Source organism: Stegostoma tigrinum, chromosome 7 (assembly GCF_030684315.1).
Source record: "Stegostoma tigrinum isolate sSteTig4 chromosome 7, sSteTig4.hap1, whole genome shotgun sequence".
NCBI classification, from domain to species: Eukaryota; Metazoa; Chordata; class Chondrichthyes; order Orectolobiformes; family Stegostomatidae; genus Stegostoma; species Stegostoma tigrinum.
In genome coordinates this window covers 44,054,670-44,073,464 of record NC_081360.1, presented here as the reverse complement: position 1 = coordinate 44,073,464, position 18,795 = coordinate 44,054,670, and the positions used below count along the sequence as shown (strand labels likewise).

The 18,795-nt window shown below is 41.5% G+C and overlaps 1 protein-coding gene across 1 annotated transcript in view; it reads right to left on the bottom strand.

The window, feature by feature from the left end:
• Positions 1 to 8,370: 8,370 nt before the first annotated feature.
• The window catches only part of ccdc141 (coiled-coil domain containing 141), a 137,038-nt gene continuing 126,613 nt past the window's right edge, over positions 8,371 to 18,795 (bottom strand). The window contains exons 24-26 of the mRNA XM_048535414.2: positions 15,694 to 16,682; positions 11,166 to 11,338; positions 8,371 to 10,464 (exon numbers count right to left, since the gene is read on the bottom strand). Coding sequence (XP_048391371.1) covers positions 10,430 to 10,464; positions 11,166 to 11,338; positions 15,694 to 16,682 — 1,197 coding nt within the window. The 3' untranslated portion in view covers positions 8,371 to 10,429. The remainder of the gene's footprint in view (positions 10,465 to 11,165; positions 11,339 to 15,693; positions 16,683 to 18,795) is intronic.

Sequence of the window (18,795 nt, the reverse complement as noted above, 5' to 3'; positions counted from 1 at the left end):
CATAGGAAAAGCAACAGAACAAGAAGGAAAAGGATGGATAGATATTCTCCCAATAATGTCAGCGTCACTAAGAGCAGCCCCAAAATGTTCAAATAGTCTAACAACATTTGAGGTAACAACTAGAAGGGCTAAATGACTCCTGAAGGGAACCACAGTAAGTAAGATGTACCATCACTGGGAGATAGCCTTAGAGTGGTCCTGTGTGAACAGTTAAAGGAATTAAGTTCCTTAAAAAAGGAGGAGCAGGAAATAATGAACCAGGGAAGTAGTGAGGGAAACAAAGCACCATGGCTGCACCAAAGTTAGGACAGAGGTTATGGTAAAGAAATTCCTGACTGGCCTAGGTCACCCTGAGATGGCAGAGGCTGGAAAATACAATAACTACCAATAACACCTGCAGGTGTTTAGAAATGGCTGGAAAGTAAGCATTGGTCATCGGTGAAACCTTATAAATCACAATCAATCAACAGGAGAGCAACTAGTTGTTGTTTTAACTATGTGATTCAGTTCGATCTCCTGCGGCATGACAGTCTGGAAGATCATCACTGTAAACACCACCCCAGAGTGAGCAGTCACAGCTTACAAGTTCCCAAAGGCTCACATCAACAGGAATGCATTCCTACAATCCCCTAAATATATATGACACAGGATAGGACTGGGAAACAGATGACCAATGCATCATGTCATCCAGTTACTAGAATTACTTGTGAAATTCAGGAATCAAGCTGTCCAATCCGGACTATTAGTGAGGTTAAGGAAGCCATTCTGTTAACTGATTTATAGTCCAAGTTCAAGTACCTATGATACTATTATTTAGTGTCCCTGCCTCCTGCCGTGTTTGATACATACATTCTTGTTAATCATATGAGATGGTGCATTGAATTGCAGTATTCCAAGATTTGTTTTTGTAGTACCCTGAAACTCATCAGTGTTGTTTTTGCCATTGTGATGAACCTTTGATTTCTTAGAAAAGCCTTTAAGGCAATTCTCCTGTCTGGGAACATTTTCTGGTGGAAAGCATGAAGTTTCTCTCTGGAGATTTGGAATGTGGAAACAATATTTTCTCCTTACAGATCACTGACTCCCTTATGATGGGAAACTTCCAACTCACATGCAGCGGTTTTATGTCCTCAGTCCCTGTTGGAATGGTACATTAAACACTGATAATAACCTGAGAAGAGTAGCCCAGGAGGAGGTCAAAATGGTTCGAGTTGAAAGGTTAATCATGAAGAACTATCAGATTTTAACAAGGGGACGGGGAAGACAACTGCTCACCCAAACTAAAGACCCACTTCCCACCATGGACAGACCCAATGTCATCTACAAGATCCCCTGAAGAAACTGTGAGAAACACGACATCGGAGAAATGGGAAGGAAACTAACAACAAGAGTATCAGAGATAATGGGAACTGCAGATGCTGGAGAATTCCAAGACAATAAAATGTGAGGCTGGATGAACACAGCAGGCCAAGCAGCATCTCAGGAGCACAGAAGCTGACGTTTCGGGCCTGGACCCTTCATCAGAGAGGCTCTGATGAAGGGTCTAGGCCCGAAACGTCAGCTTTTGTGCTCCTGAGATGCTGCTTGGCCTGCTGTGTTCATCCAGCCTCACATTTTATTCTCTAACAACAAGAGTACATGGACAACAACTGGCTACAAAAAGACACGACCAGTACTCACTGATCTCAATCCACATGGACAAGGAGAACCACCATTTTGACTGGGACAACACCAAAATCCTGGTACAAGCTAGGCAGAGACAGGCATGAGAATTCCTAGAAGCCTGGCACTTCATGAAGCATGCTGCTAATAAACATATTGAACACGACCCCATATAAATTCCGCTACGAAGGAAAACTGGAAGTGAGGCAATCCATCTCAACAGACCCCAGAGTTTAAAAACCAGGCGGGAAAACACACCGATGCTTCATCGGAGGCTGCACTGAGGATGTTACCCAGCATGGTAACGAAACGTCTGCGAAATAAGAAACCAGCTCGGCGAGCCAACCAACTTCAACAAGGGGAAGGGCACTAGCAGACTTAGCTACATGGCATGGCAAGACCGTTTATAGGTCTCTGCTAGCAACTACGTAGCAAGAGCACAGTGTAATTGGTGGAAATTAGGGAGAAGAGTGGCAATTACAGTTCCCAAAGCTGATAATACTATAAGTAATGCAGCTGGTGTTAACAGTGCATAGGGAATATATTCCAGTCTCTGCTGCAGCTGAAGCATTCCTAAAGAGAAAAGGGAGGGGAATTCATTTGAAATTTTAAAAAAAATTCAGCAAGTAGTTCTAGGCTTAGCCTAGGTCACTAAATCACCAGTCAGAACACTGGAGTAGGTGGAGGATTTGAGGGAGTGTCCTGCTGACCAAGAATCCAAAACGGGGGATTGTTGGGAGACAGAAGGGGAAGATAACATTTGCCTATATGTATTTGGTATGCCCGGAAAAGAATGTCACAAAATAGCAAACAAAATACCATGGGATGCCTGAGGGACAATGAGACGTGACATTGTGATGCCTATCCATCTTCAATCCACTTCCCCCTCTCTCCCGATTTATTTCAGAATCCCCTTCCCCTTCCCCCTCTCTGATGAAGGATCTGGACCCGAAACGTCAGCTTTTGTGCTCCTCTGATGCTGCTTGGCCTGCTGTGTTCATCCAGCTCCACGCCATGTTATCTAGCTTGGTGTTTTGCCTGTTATAACTTTCATTGAAGCTTAGGGAATACAATTTAAAATGTTTTGCTTATATCAACATGCTGTGCGATTGATAGTGAGGAAGAAAGCTGTACATGGCAGGAAGATATCAATGTACTGGAGAATAGAGTGAGCAGAAAAGTGGCAAATGGAATTCAATCAGGATGTAATGCATTGGGGGAGGACAAACAAATCAAGAAGATGCACATAAATGGTAGGATACTGAGTAGCATTAAATAAGAGGCTTTTAGAGTGCCTGAACCAAACAGAAGAGGTAGGTATGGTACTTAAGAAAGTATATGGGACACTAGCTGAGGCATAGAATATAAGACCAAGGAGATTATTCTAAAACTGTATGAAACACCCATTTAGCCAAAATCAGAGTTCAAAATCACCACCCTTATCTGGAAGGAGCAGAGCATGATGGCAGATTTCAGAGACACCCCAATTGTGACCACCTTCAAGAAAGGAAACAGGTACGGCTGTGAAAATTACAGAGGGATTTTCCTACTGTCTGACATGGGAAAAGTTATTGTGAGAATTCTTCTCCATTGCCTCATCCCCAAGCTGAAAAGCTGCATCACGAGTTTCATCGCACCTTCCAACTGCCAAGAGGCACAACGGACAAGATTTTCTATGTGGAACAAATCTTATAATAGTGCAAGGAACAGCACCATCCCCTGTACATGGTCATCTTCGTCTCACAAAGGCCTTTGACTCTGTCAAACATAAGGAATTGTGGAATATCCTCCTCAAATTCAGCTGCCAGCAGAAATTCACCAATATTCTCCACTGCTTCATGATGACATGCAAGACATGATCCTCACCAATGGATCCACTGTAGACCCAATATGGCTGCAAATTGGGTCAAGCAGTGTTGTGTCATCACACCATTTTTCTCCAACATGCTTGCTGCAACACTGCACCCCTTCTCCGTGAAGCTCCCTGCCAGACAGCTAATCTACAGGCCAAGCAATAAACTGTTCAACCTTTGACACTTCCATACCAGAACCAAGATCATCTCAACTTCTGTCATCAAGCTACAGGATGCAGATGATGCTTGCACGTGCACATATTCAGATGTTGAACTACAAACCCCTGTGAACACATTCACCAAGGAATTTGGGAGAATGGACTTCAGACTAAATATCTGGAAAACAAAAGGTCTCTACAAGTCCACTCATGCCACATAATACTACCACCGATCATCAAAACTCACCGACAAACCCGTGTACAGTATTGATCATTTCCTTTGCCTCAGGACCCCCCTCTCAGTGCTAGCAGGCATTGACAATGAAATCTAATGTCAACTTCAATGCACTAGTACAACATTTGGAAGGCTGAGGAACTGTGTTCAAAGTCCGAGACCTCAAACTCAGCACCAAGCTCATGGTCTACTAAGCAACGATGGTCTCCAGTGACAGAAACATGCCCCATGTACAGCAGACACCTTAAATCCCTGGAGAGATCGTCAGTGCTGCATTTGCAAAATCCTACACTTCCACTGGCAGGATAGTGTGCTGCTGTGAGTGTCCTCTCCCAGGCCAACATCCCTAGCACCAAGGAAATGATCACACAAAGCTAATTGTGCTGGGTAGCCACATTGTCCACATGCAATACGATTCCCTAAACAAGTGCTCTACTTTGAACTCCGCATGGTAACTGATCACTAGGAGGGCAGAGAAACGCCACAAAAACACCTTAAAGCATCTCTTAACAAATGCAACAACCCCACTGACACAGAGTAAATTGCCTTAGAATGCATAAACTGGGGAAGAAACACCTGCGAAGGCTCCAACCACTCCAAGCATCACCAAGAGGAGCACATGGAAGCCAACCCCAAGCAGTTGAAACAGTGCACAGAATCCAAGGTGTCTCATCCACCCACCCACGAGCCCGCATTCTCCTCAAACACCGGGGCGGCATGGTGGCTCAGTGGTTAGCACTACTGCCTCACAGTGCCTGGGACCCGGGTTCGCTTCCACTCTTGGGCAACTGTCTGTGTGAAGTTTGCACATACTCCCTGTGTCTGCACGGGTGTCTGCTGGGCGCTCTGGCTTCCTCCCACAGTCCAAAGATGTGCAGGTTAGTTAGATTGGTCATGCTAAATTGCCCGTAGTGTTCAGGGGTGTGTAGATTAGGTGTATTAGCCATGGGGAATGCATGGTTACATGGAAACGGTAGGGGATGGTGCTGGTTAGGATGCTCTTAGGAGAGTCAGTGTGACTTGTTGGGCCAAATGGCCTGTTTCCACACTGTAGGTATTGTATGATTCTTTTTCTAACACCTGCCCCACATATGGGCAGAGTTTGCAGCTCAAGGATCAAATCATTCAGCTACTATAGAACCTCATTGTCCCCAGAATAGAAGCCATCCGCAAACCTGAAGGGCTATCTGACATCACAGGAAGGATGTAAATGCACTAGAAAGGCTACTGAGGTGATCTACAGTTTGTTTGTCAGGTCTGAAAAAGATTATCCACGTGTGCAGCTTTACAGCAATTCATAGAAAAATTAAAGGAGATTACTTGTAAGCAGTTGATGAGTATCTGGAAATCACAGTCCAAAAGAGTGCTAAAGGCAGAAATCTTTATTGCATTTAAAAAGTGCTCAGATATGCGCTTGAAGGATTATAACCTATAAGGCTGTGGCCAAGAGCTGGATAGTGAGGTGAGCTTGGGTAATTAGCTCTTGTTACAAAGATATGATAAGCTATTTGAATGGCTATGGTGGTAGGAACGCCCATCCCTCCCACCCCCACCATAGTCATTTCTGGAAATCCCAAAGAGATTAATCAACCTGCCTGCTGCCAGTATTTCCAAAGCCTTCAACATGAAGATTCTGCCTCTTTTGGGGCGGCATGGTGGCTCAGTGGTTAGCACTGCAGCCTCACAGCGCCAGGGACACGGGTTCGATTCCCACCTTGGGCGACTGTCTGTGTGGAGTTTGCACATTCTCCCCATGTCTGCGTGGGTTTCCTCCAGGTGCTCCGGTTTCCTCCCACAGTCCAAAGATGTGCAAGTGATGTGAATTGGCCATGCTAAATTGCCGTTAGTGTTCAGGGGTGGGCTATAAGGAGATGAGTCTGGGTGGGATGCTTCAAGGGGCGGTGTGGACTTGTTGGGCCGAAGGGCCTGTTTCCACACAGGGAATCTCGTCTAATCTAAAATAAACTATTGGCCAATCAGAGGGCTCGCAGTTCTAGTGATCCACAAGACAGACCACTCCAACTATTTGTGGTTCGACAGAAAGATTTTTTTTCACTTTTTACTAATAATTATGATAATAATTAGGCTCTATTTTCTCTTTCAACCTACTGTCATCATATTTTCTTTTTATTATGAGAAATGCGTGAGAAACGAAGGACAGCAACAATATTGAAATTAGTGCGTGGCTGAAGGAAACAGAAGATTGAATGGGAAAAAGGTTTGACAGATTTGTGGTCCCAGAGTAGCATTGTGGGCATTGAAACTGATTAGTGATGAACTTATCTATCAACAAAGCAAACATGCAGGTTCGAAGAATTATAGGAAGATAGACAAGGAATAATTATCTCAGCGCAAGGACATCACTACAAAAACATTTCAAGGTGGGTATTTTCTGGTCAAACTGTTCATATGTGTTATAATACATATCTGGGATAGTCAGGGCTGCTGGTCTGAAGCTAGAGACACTACCTCTACACCACATGCGCCCTCAGAACAGATATAGTCTCATCAACCTGCACAGTGATATTATAACCCGCATCTAGAGCGAGTGGGACTTGAAACCAAATCCCCTGGCTCAGAGAGAGGGAGACCACTACTGTGTCACAAGAGACCTTTAGCATCTCAGGGCAGTGTCTTAGGTCCAATCATATGCACCAGTTTCATCAATTACCTTTGCTCCATCATAAGATTAGAGGTGAGCATGTTTGCTGATTAATGTTCAACATTACTCAGGTTAAGTGGATTGGCCATGCTAAATTGCCCATAGTGTTCAGAGGTGTGTGGGTTATAGGGGGATGAGTCTGGGTGGGATGCTTCACGGGCAGTGTGGACTTGTTGGGCCGAAGGGCCTGTTTCCACACTGTAGGGAATCTAATCTAATTACTTCTGAATCCTCAGATATCGAGGCAGTCCATGTCCATGTGTAGCAATTCCGAGATAACACCTGGGCTTGGGCTAATAATTATGCAGTAATATCTGCACCATACAAGCGCCAGGCACTTACAGTCTGCAACAGAAGAGAATGCAACCATCTCCCCTCGGTGTTCCCATAGCTAAATTGCCTCCAACTGTCAACATTCTGGGGGTTACTGTTGATCAGAAACTGTCATATAGGTTGACATAATTCTGGATAGAGCAGCTCACCAATTCTGAGGAAGAGTCACCGGACCTGAAATGTTAACTGTGATTTTTTTTCTGCTCAGATACTGTCAGACCGCTGAGCTTTTCCAGCAACTTCTGTTTCTGAGAGCAGCCAAATGGACTGGCACCACATTGACCACCTTCAGCATTCACTCTCTTCACTGCCACTGCACGCTGGCAGCAGTATTTGCAAGATGCGCTGCAGTAATTCACCCAGGCTCCTTCAACAGCATCTTCCAAACCAGTGTCCGCTCTACCATTCAGAAGGACAGTGTAGCAAATACATAGAAACACCACCACCTGTAAGATCCCCTCCAAGTCACACACCAACCTGACATAGAACTATGGGTGAATTTTCTCATTTCCAGTTGAAGTCTTTACTCGAGTGAGATTTGTGGCACCTGGTCTGCCATGACTTGAAGCAACAATCCTCAGGCACTCTTCCACTTTTCACTGCATTAATTGTGCATCTGGGCCCTTCTTGTGCAATTGTATGACAGGTGTGGTAGAAGTGAATATAGTTACCAGAACCTTCCAGGGTTAATGCCGTAGGCACCAGGCTTAATGTTCAGAGGCATGTCACTTCAGATGCTAGAAGCCTGAAACTGGCCCTCGTTGTCTGGTGTTTGACTGTTCTGGACACCATACCAGGAAGGGAAATATGCCACGCCATATTGGTGTTCCCTCATTGTTAATTATTCAAAATCCTGCAACTCCTTTCCTGAGACCACTGTGGATGTACCTACACCATGTGGATTGCAGCGATTCAACAGGGCAGATTTCCATCAACTTCTCTATGGCAATTAGTAATGGGTTATAAGTGCTAGTTTAGATTAGATTAGATTAGATTCCCTACAGTGTGGAAACAGGCCCTTCAGCCCAACAAGTCCACACAGCCCCTTGTAGCATCCCACCCAGACCCATCCCCCTCACACACCCCTGAACACTACGGGCAATTTAGCATGGCCAATCCACCTAGCCTGCACATCTTTGGGCTGAGGGAGGAAACCAGAGTACCCAGAGGAAACCCACGCAGCCACGGGGAGAACGTCCAAACTCCACACAGACAGTTACCCGAGGCTGGAATCGAACCCGGGTCCCTGGCGCTGTGAGGCTGCAGTGCTAACCACTGAGCCACCGTGCTCCCATTTAGCCAGCATCCCATGAATGAATACAAAAATAATAGGAGGGAAATCAAAAGGAACAATAGCTAAAATATTCATTAAATATACAGAAGAAAAACAATTCTAACTTTTCAACATTCAATTATTTTCTGAATTGCATTATCCAAGAACCTTAATGTACTAAATGTTCCAGGCTTTGAAAATGTTGTGTGCACAGAACCATTTTCAGGTCTAAACCCATTCACAGCAAGAACAATGCTTCTGACACATTCCTAGTGAGCCAGCCAATTAGGAACCCTTCTCTGGGCATACTGTCCAAATAGGGATGATGGGGAGATTCTGGAAGAGAACGGTGATGCAGCATGGACCATTGCAACTCCGGCTATCACTGTACCACCAAAAACAGCACTGCTTAGGTGAACAAGCAGCAAGAATGCAGCTGAAGTGCTTTCATTATCAGGGGTGCAGATGCCCTATTAAAAATATCGCTTTTCAAGATATCATATTTCCTGCTATGGAATGTCTCTGTCATGTAAGTGCATTAGCCTTGCAATTTGTTTCCACATAAGCATTAAGAATCCTTGAACTCAAACACAGCCTCTGACTAGTCGGAGCACTGACAGAGTTCAGTTCCATGTGACACTACCAAAATGGCTTTGTGTGGTAACATGACTGAGAATGGATCCCCTAACTATCTTAATTGACACTTTCTGCCACAGACATATTTGTTGCCAGCACTGAGCCCAGCCCAGCTCATCCTTGGAATCACAGTAGGTCATGAAAAATAGTTGGCAAACTAGTCTAACAAATTTTTCATAAATTTGCCTATGTCACCCATCTCTAAAACCATTTCAAAAGATTTAAGAAAATTTCTCTCCTGACTCTGAATTACTTGGGCCACATATTTACCACTGTAGCCCCAAATGTTTGTAGTTGATGATTGTATGCTTTCATAAAGGTGGATTTGAGGAGTTTTCATTCATATGCTACTTTAGCGTTTCATTTATGGTTTGTGAAAATATTGTGTAAAAGCTGTTTGATCCAATCAATCATTTTTAACTTGAAGAAATTATTATTTTTCCAAATTGCATTTTATTTCATGTACATTCTTCAGATATATTAAACATCATAATAGAATCATCAGCCATACAGGATTCATAACAATTTATATTTAAACTGTCAAAATCTAGCAATGCATAACTAAACATCATATTATGAATTGCATTTATGTTTTGCTATTAAAAAAATACTGTGGCATATGCTATTCACTAAAATATTTCAGGGTTCAGTTGTAAATGCCATTTTCATGTTGTTTCAATACCAAATTAATATGAATAATGCAGTACAACTAAATCAAATCTCAATCTTACTTCCAAGCAAACTAAAGCCAAGTGATGTCCTGCTTGTACTAACTGTTGTATGACTCTTGGTATGAGACCAAATTATGTATGGAATATTGAGTGAATCAACTCCCTGATCCATTTTCTCCAAGCCTCTAAAACTAACTGTCCGGGAGCAAAGTGTGTGCAATGTTCCTTAATGGTTGACACCACTCTGACCTGCAATATGGTCAGTCATCATGTAGGCATTGTACTTCATGCTCCTCAATCAACATGTAATTGCAACCTCACTGATTCTTGGTCTGGTTGTAAAAAAGGCTTGCTGCACTAGTCCCATGTGTTGCCATCAATTTAGATTTCATTGGTACCCATAAAGAAGAATCAAATAAGTTGGTAATGACAACGAAATGTACTTAATTCCAAATATGTATAACAGTCTTAAGAAAAACAAAGAAAACTATGAGTTATGAATACATTGTAGCTTGTGATTTACTGCCACAACAGTATGAGTGATAAAGTGAAATGTAATTTATCATGAATACATTTTGTTTCCACTGTTATGAAATTATTTCCTTGTCATAGTTTTTAAATGATATGGAGAGAAAATAAGAAGAACAGCAGTTCAGAAATACTGTACATAATAAGTCCTTGTTTGTGGTCACATAGATATTACTATAACAATTTTATCCACAAGTGTATTTTTTTAAAATTGTGTGATACTACTGCTATGTCCTTACCCATTCTTTCTGCTAGATTTATGAATTATTCTCAGACTGAGCATGGTCCAAACTTGGCAAATACTGCTTTGTGCTTGGCTACTCAGACTATGTTGTGATATCACCCAGGAGATACCATCTGGGGCAATTCCCTTCCAATTTTCTCTCTTTCATTGTTGAAAGTGCCCGGTCTTTCCTTGCTACCTTCTCCCACAGACATCTTTGAGACTGGGAACTGATCAGGCAGAGAATCAGTATATATCAGACTGCCAATGTGTAATACCACGGTGCCATCTTTTAGTTACTATTTTACCATTTTTGCAACACCTCTTTTTCAAAAAATATTAAATGTTGAAAAGCAAGAAATGGTATTGTAAATAAAGAATTCACATTTGACTATAACTTTTTAAAATGCTTTTCTATGAAGAATTTCAAGATATTAATGAAACAGGCCATGTAAATCATTATTTCTTTATAGTATTTTATAAATATTGCTCTTTTACTTATTTCCATTTATGTCATTATTATTGGATAGTTATTATTTATCATTGTGATATTTTAGTTAATTATTCATGTGTTGGGTTATTAAACTTGTATTTTACTGGAAAGTATTGAATTATATTAGCATTTTCTGCATATTAATTTTGTGCCTTAAATGAGCAACACTAAAGAAATATCAATTTCCAAATAGTCGATAGCAAAAACATTATTAAAGTTATTAGCAAAATTTCACAATAACACTATTTGTGTTAAGTGGAGATATTACAGAACACACATTGATGGGCAGCCAGATGGCAGGAACAGAGACATACAGATGCAATTGTTAGATTAATAGGATATACATAAGAAACAAGCTAATGTATAAGATACACAACAAACCAAGACAAGTGAACCAATCTATATCACCAGTGTGGAAACATCTGAGACTGCAGTTACCTTGTACTTGAAGGATAGCACTGGAACTGATAGTACCATTAGAATTATTAGCTCGTACAACATAAATGCCAGCATCTTTATCAGACACCTTCTCAATGAAAAGAATGTGTTTGCCTTCCTTCTGTGAAATTTTTAAATGCTGATCTGTTGTCAGCTTCTGTCCATTCTTGTACCTAAAGTAAAGAGTGCATTTTAAGTCAAGCAACATCCAGCATCATTTTAAGTAAACCACATAATGTATTTTTGAGAATGTCCAAAAATTAATTTTATGTAAAAAGTTTTTCAGTATAAAGGCAAAATATTGCTAAGAATGAGCAACAGTCTTAAATGACTAAGGACACATTTTGCTTTTGAAGACATTTTTAAAGCTTACAAATATACAGGAGCATGGAATGGTAAAGCACTGAAAAACAAGGTTTTCCCATTATGTTCTATTCCACGTCTCACTCATTCCTCATGCTTTAACATTTTTTTTCAAGCAGATATTGACCAAATTTAATGATTCAGCACAGTAGAATATGGGAATTTCATATTCTAACTCGCTGCAAGTAATAAAATTCCAAAAAACACTTCTAGATCTTTCTCTGATTTTCTTAAATGCATGCATTCCTGACATCTTACAAAAGAGACCATTGCACTTAGCAATAAGAAAACTGTAGAACAGGTAAATTCTTCAGGTTTGCATGGACATATTCAGTCCCATACCTAAGGAAAGATATGTTTGCCTTAGAAGGGTTGCAATGTAGTTAGCCAGATTGTTTTTTTTTTTAATTCACTCATAGGATGTGGGCATCATTGGCTGTAGAAGCATTTATTGTCCATCACTAGTTGAGAAGGTGGTGGTGAGCTGCCTTATTGAACTATTGCAGTGCATGTACTTAGTTAGCCCACAATGCCATTAGGTATGGAATTCCAGGATTTTCATCCAACAGCACTGAAGGAACAGCAATATAATTCTAAGTAAGGACAGTAAGAGACTTGAAGGGGAACTTGCATGTTCCCATGTATCAGATACCCTTGTCCTTCCAGATGGAAGTGGTTGAGAGTTTGGAAGTTTCTGTCTCATGATCCTGGGCATATTTCTGCAGTTGATCTTGTAGATGGCAACTACTACTGCTCCTGAGGTTCAGTAGTAAAGGGAATGGATGTTTTTAGATAAGGCGCCAATCATATGGGCTACTTTGTCCCAAAAAGTGTAAGTTTTTTAAGTGATCTTGCAACTACACTCATCAGGCAAGTGGGGAATATTCCAACAAATGCCTGAACTGTACATTGTAAATGGTGGACATACTCTAGAGAGTCAGAAAATGAGTTCTGCACTGCAGGATTCCTAGCCTCCAACCTGTTCTTGTAACCACTAAATTTCTATAGCTAGTCTTGTTCAGTTTCTGATCATTTGCCACCTCCAGGATGGTGATAATGAGGATTTCAGTGATGATAACAACCATGTTGGAGATGGGCATTGTCTGGCATTTTTTGGTGCAAACATCTTTGGATCTTGTCCAGGTCTTGCTGCATTTAGGCTTGGACTACTTCTTTACCTGAGGATTCATGAATGATGCAAAACATGGTGCAACAATTGGTGAATTTCCCCACTTCTGACCTTATGATAAAGCAACTGAAAATGGTTGGGTCTAGGACTCGACTCTGAGGACCTCCTGCCGGAGTGTCTTGGAGTTGAGACGATTAACCTCCAAAACCAAAACCACAACCATGTGCCAGTCATGACTCCACCAAAGGAGCGTATTCTCTCTGATTTCCATTGATTCCAGTTTTGCTAGAGCTCCTTGAAGCCACATCTAGTCAAATGTAGCCTTGATGTCAAGGGCTGTCACTCTCTGCAATTCAACTCTTTTGTCCATGTTTGAACCAAGGCTGTAGTGAGGTCAGGAACTGATTTGCCCTGGCAGAACCCAAACTGAACATCACTGAGCAGGTTATTTCCGAGCAGGCGCTGCTCGATAGCACTGTTGATGACACCTTCCATCACTTTACTGATGATTGAGATTAGACTGATGGGACAGTCATTGGCTGGGTTGGTTTTGTCCTGCTTTTTGTGGACAGGACATACCTGAATAATTTTCTCCTCACTGTTGGGTAGAAATCAGTGCTGTCTAGCAGTGTCTCTGATGAGAGGTTTGTCCTTTGGTAAAAAAAGATTGAGGATATGACGGCTATAGAATTATTAGAGATAATCACATTTAAACATATTCATAGAGATTTGACATGATAAATACCTAGAAGTTGATTCCGTTGCAAAGTTCAAGACCAGAGTCATACATTCATAAAAAGCGACTGACCATGTAAGACTAAACTTTGGAGAAATTTACTCACTAAATGGGTTGAGAATCTTTTGAATTATCCACAGCAGATAATTCAATGTGTTTAAATGTAAAATATAATTGAGAATGACAGGTTTTTGGGGATGAAGGTAATCTAGTGACATGGTTTTAGGATGGGAAAGTGGAGTTGGAATAGAAGATCAGCCACAATCTTATTGCATGATGAAGCAGGCTCAAAATGCTACATGTTCTACTTTTATTTCAGATGTTCTTACTTTCTCAAAGTCAAAAAGATTCAACAAAATATTCAGCATCAATTTTCCAATCTTCCAAAGTAACACAATTGTAATAAGAACTAGTGGACCTTAAAACCTCAGAGAATCAGGATTTCTGAGGACACATGGTGTCCATCAATAGTAAATAGCACCCTTCAGTGCTATTTTAGTACAATTTTCCTTTTCCTGTTATAATGAGTCCTCAACATTTCATGGAATTGTCAGTGTTGATAAGTGATTACTGAATGGAATGATCCAGTGTTATTTTTGTCTCCATAAATGAATCTTGTCACTTGCACAGTGTAAAATACTGTAGATAACAGTGTGTATACAAAGCAAAGGCTGTGCGGTTTCAAAGACAGCTACATAACATGTTTCCTTGATGTGCATTAAATATAGAATGATATAATATCCATAACCCTATACTGGATGATTGCATTAATATCCTGCCCTTAATAAAAGCTTGGCATTGTTTCTCCTACTGAACCCACAATTATAATCACCTGCCCCACCAAAATGTTATGATGGTATTTGGGCCTACTCATCAAATACCACTACAGTCTGTATTTTTATGTACCTGATACGTTCTCCTGTTCTGAATATCTCATAATACTTCAAAATAAATTTCCCTACAATACTTTTCTAAAGCTCTGCTAAGCCCCACACAAGTTACTCATGTGAATTCTCAATTCTTCTCTGTTTTAACCTTAGCACTGCAACTTGTCATCCTTGCTAACTTCAGTCTGTGCCTACTTACCTTGTCCTCTGTCCTCTGAGGTCACACCCTTCTTGATCTGCTTTTTAAAAAATATTTATTAATCAGATGAGGGCATCACTGATCAGGCAGCATTTATTGCCTATCCCTAATTACCCAGAGGGCAGTTCAGAGTCAATCACATTGCTGTAGGTCTGGAGTCATATATTGTCATCTTACACAATTGCTATCTTCATTATCTACATTTCATATCAAGGGCCATCACTCATCATTTCTTAGCATCCACACATCCCTTCTCACTTCTGCATTCACCCTGGAAAAAAACTGTCCTCCAGATCCAACAACACATTCAAATTCCCAACTACCTTTGACCCTTTATTTACCTTAACCATTTTGCGGCTGGAAATCACTACCTCAACTCTATTTCTGTTGCAATTTCTCCCAGTAAGTCTCTACCTTCTCTCTCACTCTGGCCATTTGCTTGGTGAAGTCCTCACCTGCACTCAGTTTATTCATGAGATGCAGACTAAAATACAAATTATGCATATAAATTAATCTGTCACAGCAGATCTCGTTGAACCTCTTCAAACAGTTTGGAATCCTGCTACATCCTGCCGAAACTAATGAGGATCATTTAGGAATGCAAAGATAACCCACAGCTCCTTTTTCAACTGCCAAACATCCCCTTATGAAACCCATCTTCCCTGTACCCAACAGCTTCATTATCAACGACAAGTTTCAGGAGTTTATTGACTTCCTGATCATTGTCTCTTCCTATGCCTGTACCATATCCCTCCATTCCTTTTGCTCAGAAAACTATCACTCACGGTAAGTGTAATATGTGGCCAGCTAAGGCAAGGTAATTGCTGTTTAAATATGTTATTCGTGTGTTTGAGTTATGATAGTCTGAAACATTCTATCCTAATGGTTAATGGAAGGGTTTAAACTGCATCCACCTTTCAACTAATTTACACATAGTTTTTGGCAGGATTAGAACTGCGTAATTAATTTATTTTTGTGTGTCATTAATTCTCAAGCCTCTCATTCAGTTCTCAAACTTCTTTAAAATATCTCTCTTGTTTTCTTACTGAAAAAAGTGTATTATGTCTAGAGCTAGACTATAATAACATAAAAATATTTGACCAATGGTAACAGTTCATGCTAAATATATATTAATGTTATATGAAATATTTCCAGACAGAAGAAATTTGACTTGTAGCTATTTATATTATTGTTGTTTATTATTTGTTACCCACCACATCAATGTTGGTTCTGGGAATCCTGTCACTTCTATTTCCAAGGTCACAGGAGAACCTTCTACCACACTGACATTGGACAAGAGCTTGGAGAAGTTGGGTGTGTTGCTAGCCAGGTTGCACATGGCTCTGCTTCTTGATGCATGTCTGATTTCCTCATGGATGGCAGTATCCATTGGATGACCCATATCATGCACTGACTTAACTACACTGAGAGGCACTGTTAGTGGCTCAGGTGAAGCGTGTGAATTATTTCTGCTAGGACTCAATTCTTTTCTAAGACAGCTCCTATTATGATCATGCAGCAACTCCTGTGCCTCAGTCACACTTTCATGCATATTATAAGTCTGCAGCTGAGTCTCATGCACTTCACAGAAGGAATCATAGGCTGAGGAATTAGTTACCGTTTGGGATTTTAAGATATGTGAAAGGGTGCTCGAAACAATATTGGGTGCAGGAATTGTCAGCGGGCTGTGGATAAAAGAGGAAGACTCGGATCTGTATTTTGTGCGGGGCTCAGTGCTGTGATTGGGCTGAGATGAAAAATTGCCTTCTAATCCACTATGAACTTGTGATCTTGAGTGATTGACTGCATCAGCAGTGCGAACAGGTGCTGGTGTATCAGAGCTGTCAGTCATTTGACTGTAGTTTGCTTGCATTTGTGGTCGGCCACTAAAAGACCCAGCATATGGGCTGTGGGAACTTAATCTGGACATTTTATCCACTTCTGTTTCAGAATGGAGCATGTTCGATTCAGGCGTCTCGGGAAGTGGAGGCAAGGAAATGTCATCAGGAGACATGCACTCATATTCTTCTACAGACTGGTTTTCATCTACTAAAAGATCATTTTGCAGATCTCCATCTGTCACTGTGCTGCCTTCAGCGGAAGGATGGAAAAGTTCTGTAGCTTCCTGTGAATATGGATCCTCTGGAACTGAATCAGAGATTCGATTTTTCAGTAATCCATCCACGTTGGTATTTAAATGCTCCTTTAAAAAAACAAAAACAAATTGTATTGAAATTTACTGCAACGTGCTCTCCTGTAATGCTACCATTTCTGTAGTGCCACTAGGTGGCACCTTGATAACTTGCCCAATACTATGGAGTTTCATTATTTTGCCTGCAGATTCTACCATTGAATTTTTGAATAATTAAAGCAGGAGTTCACAAAACGCTCATCACAGAACCAAATGGCAGGGGAAACACGGGCACTTGTTGTTTGCAGCTAATTTCAGTGGCTCAAGAACAAATAAAGACAAGAAATTGACTAACAGGTTAATTATACAAACTTCAGAAAACAATTAGTTACAGAAAATGGGATAACAAGGTGTAGAGCTGGATGAACACAGCAGGCCAAGCAGCATCAGAGGAGCAGGAAGGCTGACGTTTCAGGCCTAGATGCTTGTTCAGAAATGGGGGAAGGGAAGGGGGTTCTGAAATAAATAGGGAGAGAGGGGGAGGCAGATAGAAGATGGATAGAGGAAAAGATGGGCGGAGAGGAGACAGACAGGTCAAAGAGGCAAAGTGCTACACCTGCAGCATCTGCAGTTCCTACTATCTCTATTTACAGAAAATACCTTTTATAAGACACCAGCATATCAACACAAAATTATAAAGCCTTTAATGTTACACTGAAAGCCTGTGAGATTAAAGGAGCAGTAGTGGCATGATTAGAAAGTTGACTAGCGGATCAAATCAGGTAGTAGCCGGGCGTGTTTGCTTTTCAGAGTGGATGGAAGCATTTAATGATCTGACTTGGTATACTGAGAATGATTTCAAAGCTTAAAGATAACACAAAATTCAGCAAAGTAGTGATCACTGATAAGGATAGCATTTTGAGTTCAGGAGGGCAGAAAATAACTCCTCAACTAGGCAGACACATGCCAGGTTAAATTTAGCACAGTGCAGTCATGTTCATTGTGAGAATGAGAAGAGGCTAAGTGTGGTAAATGATATAATGTTAAGGACAGAGCAGGAACGGAGGTACTTGGATGAGATGAGGAGAATTTTGTTATTATCTAGATAGCAGTGTTTACTTGAATGCAAGAGAGTAAGAGAGGATGAGTGAGACTTTCAAAGAGTGGGATATGTATGATGGCTTGAATGGCATCCTGCAGTGTTAAAATTCCTCAGGTTTAGTGTAATATTTACCTGACAATGGGCTGAGAAACAGGGGAGGGGATTTAATGGAGCAGGAAACAGTGAAGCGGAGATCCCATTGGCTTTCTCACTTCCTCTAAATAAAGTTTGTTTGGAAAGTTGCAGAAGGCCCTGCTGCCTGGAGGCTAACTGACACTCTTAAATGAGTTGTGAGGCTGGATGAACACAGCAGGCCAAGCAGCATCTCAGGAGCACAAAAGCTGACGTTTCGGGCCTAGACCCTTCATCAGAGAGGGGGATGATGAAGGGTCTAGGCCCGAAACGTCAGCTTTTGTGCTCCTGAGATGCTGCTTGGCCTGCTGTGTTCATCCAGCCTCACATTTTATTATCTTGGAATCTCCAGCATCTGCAGTTCCCATTATCTCTTAAATGAGTTGCTGTTCCGGCAACCTACGGGCAGATTTCACCAGCTTCAAAATCTCCCCTCCCCCCACTGTATCCCAAAACCAGCCCAGCTCGTCCCCGCCTCCCTAACCTGTTCTTCCGCTCAACTATCCCCTCCTCCCACCTCAAGCCACACCTCCATTTCCTACCCACTAACCTCATCCCACCCCCTTGACCTGTCCGTCCTCCCCAGACTGACCTATCCCCTCCCCACCTATACACTCCTCTACAGGCTCCATCCCCGCCCCTTTAACTTGTCTGTCTCCTCTCTACCTAACTTCTCCTCTATCCATCTTCGATCCGCCTCCCCCTCTCTCCCTATTTATTTCAGAACCCTCTCCTCATCCCCCTCTCTGACGAAGGGTCTAGGCCCGAAATGTCAGCTTTTGTGCTCCTAAGATGCTGCTTGGCCTGCTGTGTTCATCCAGCTCCACACATTATTATCTTGGATTCTCCAGCATCTGCAGTTCCCATTATCTCTACATATTTTACCAGGATTTTTAAGTCACCGCTAACAAATATCTCCTAAAGCAGCTGAAGTTCAATGCTTTGATTAAG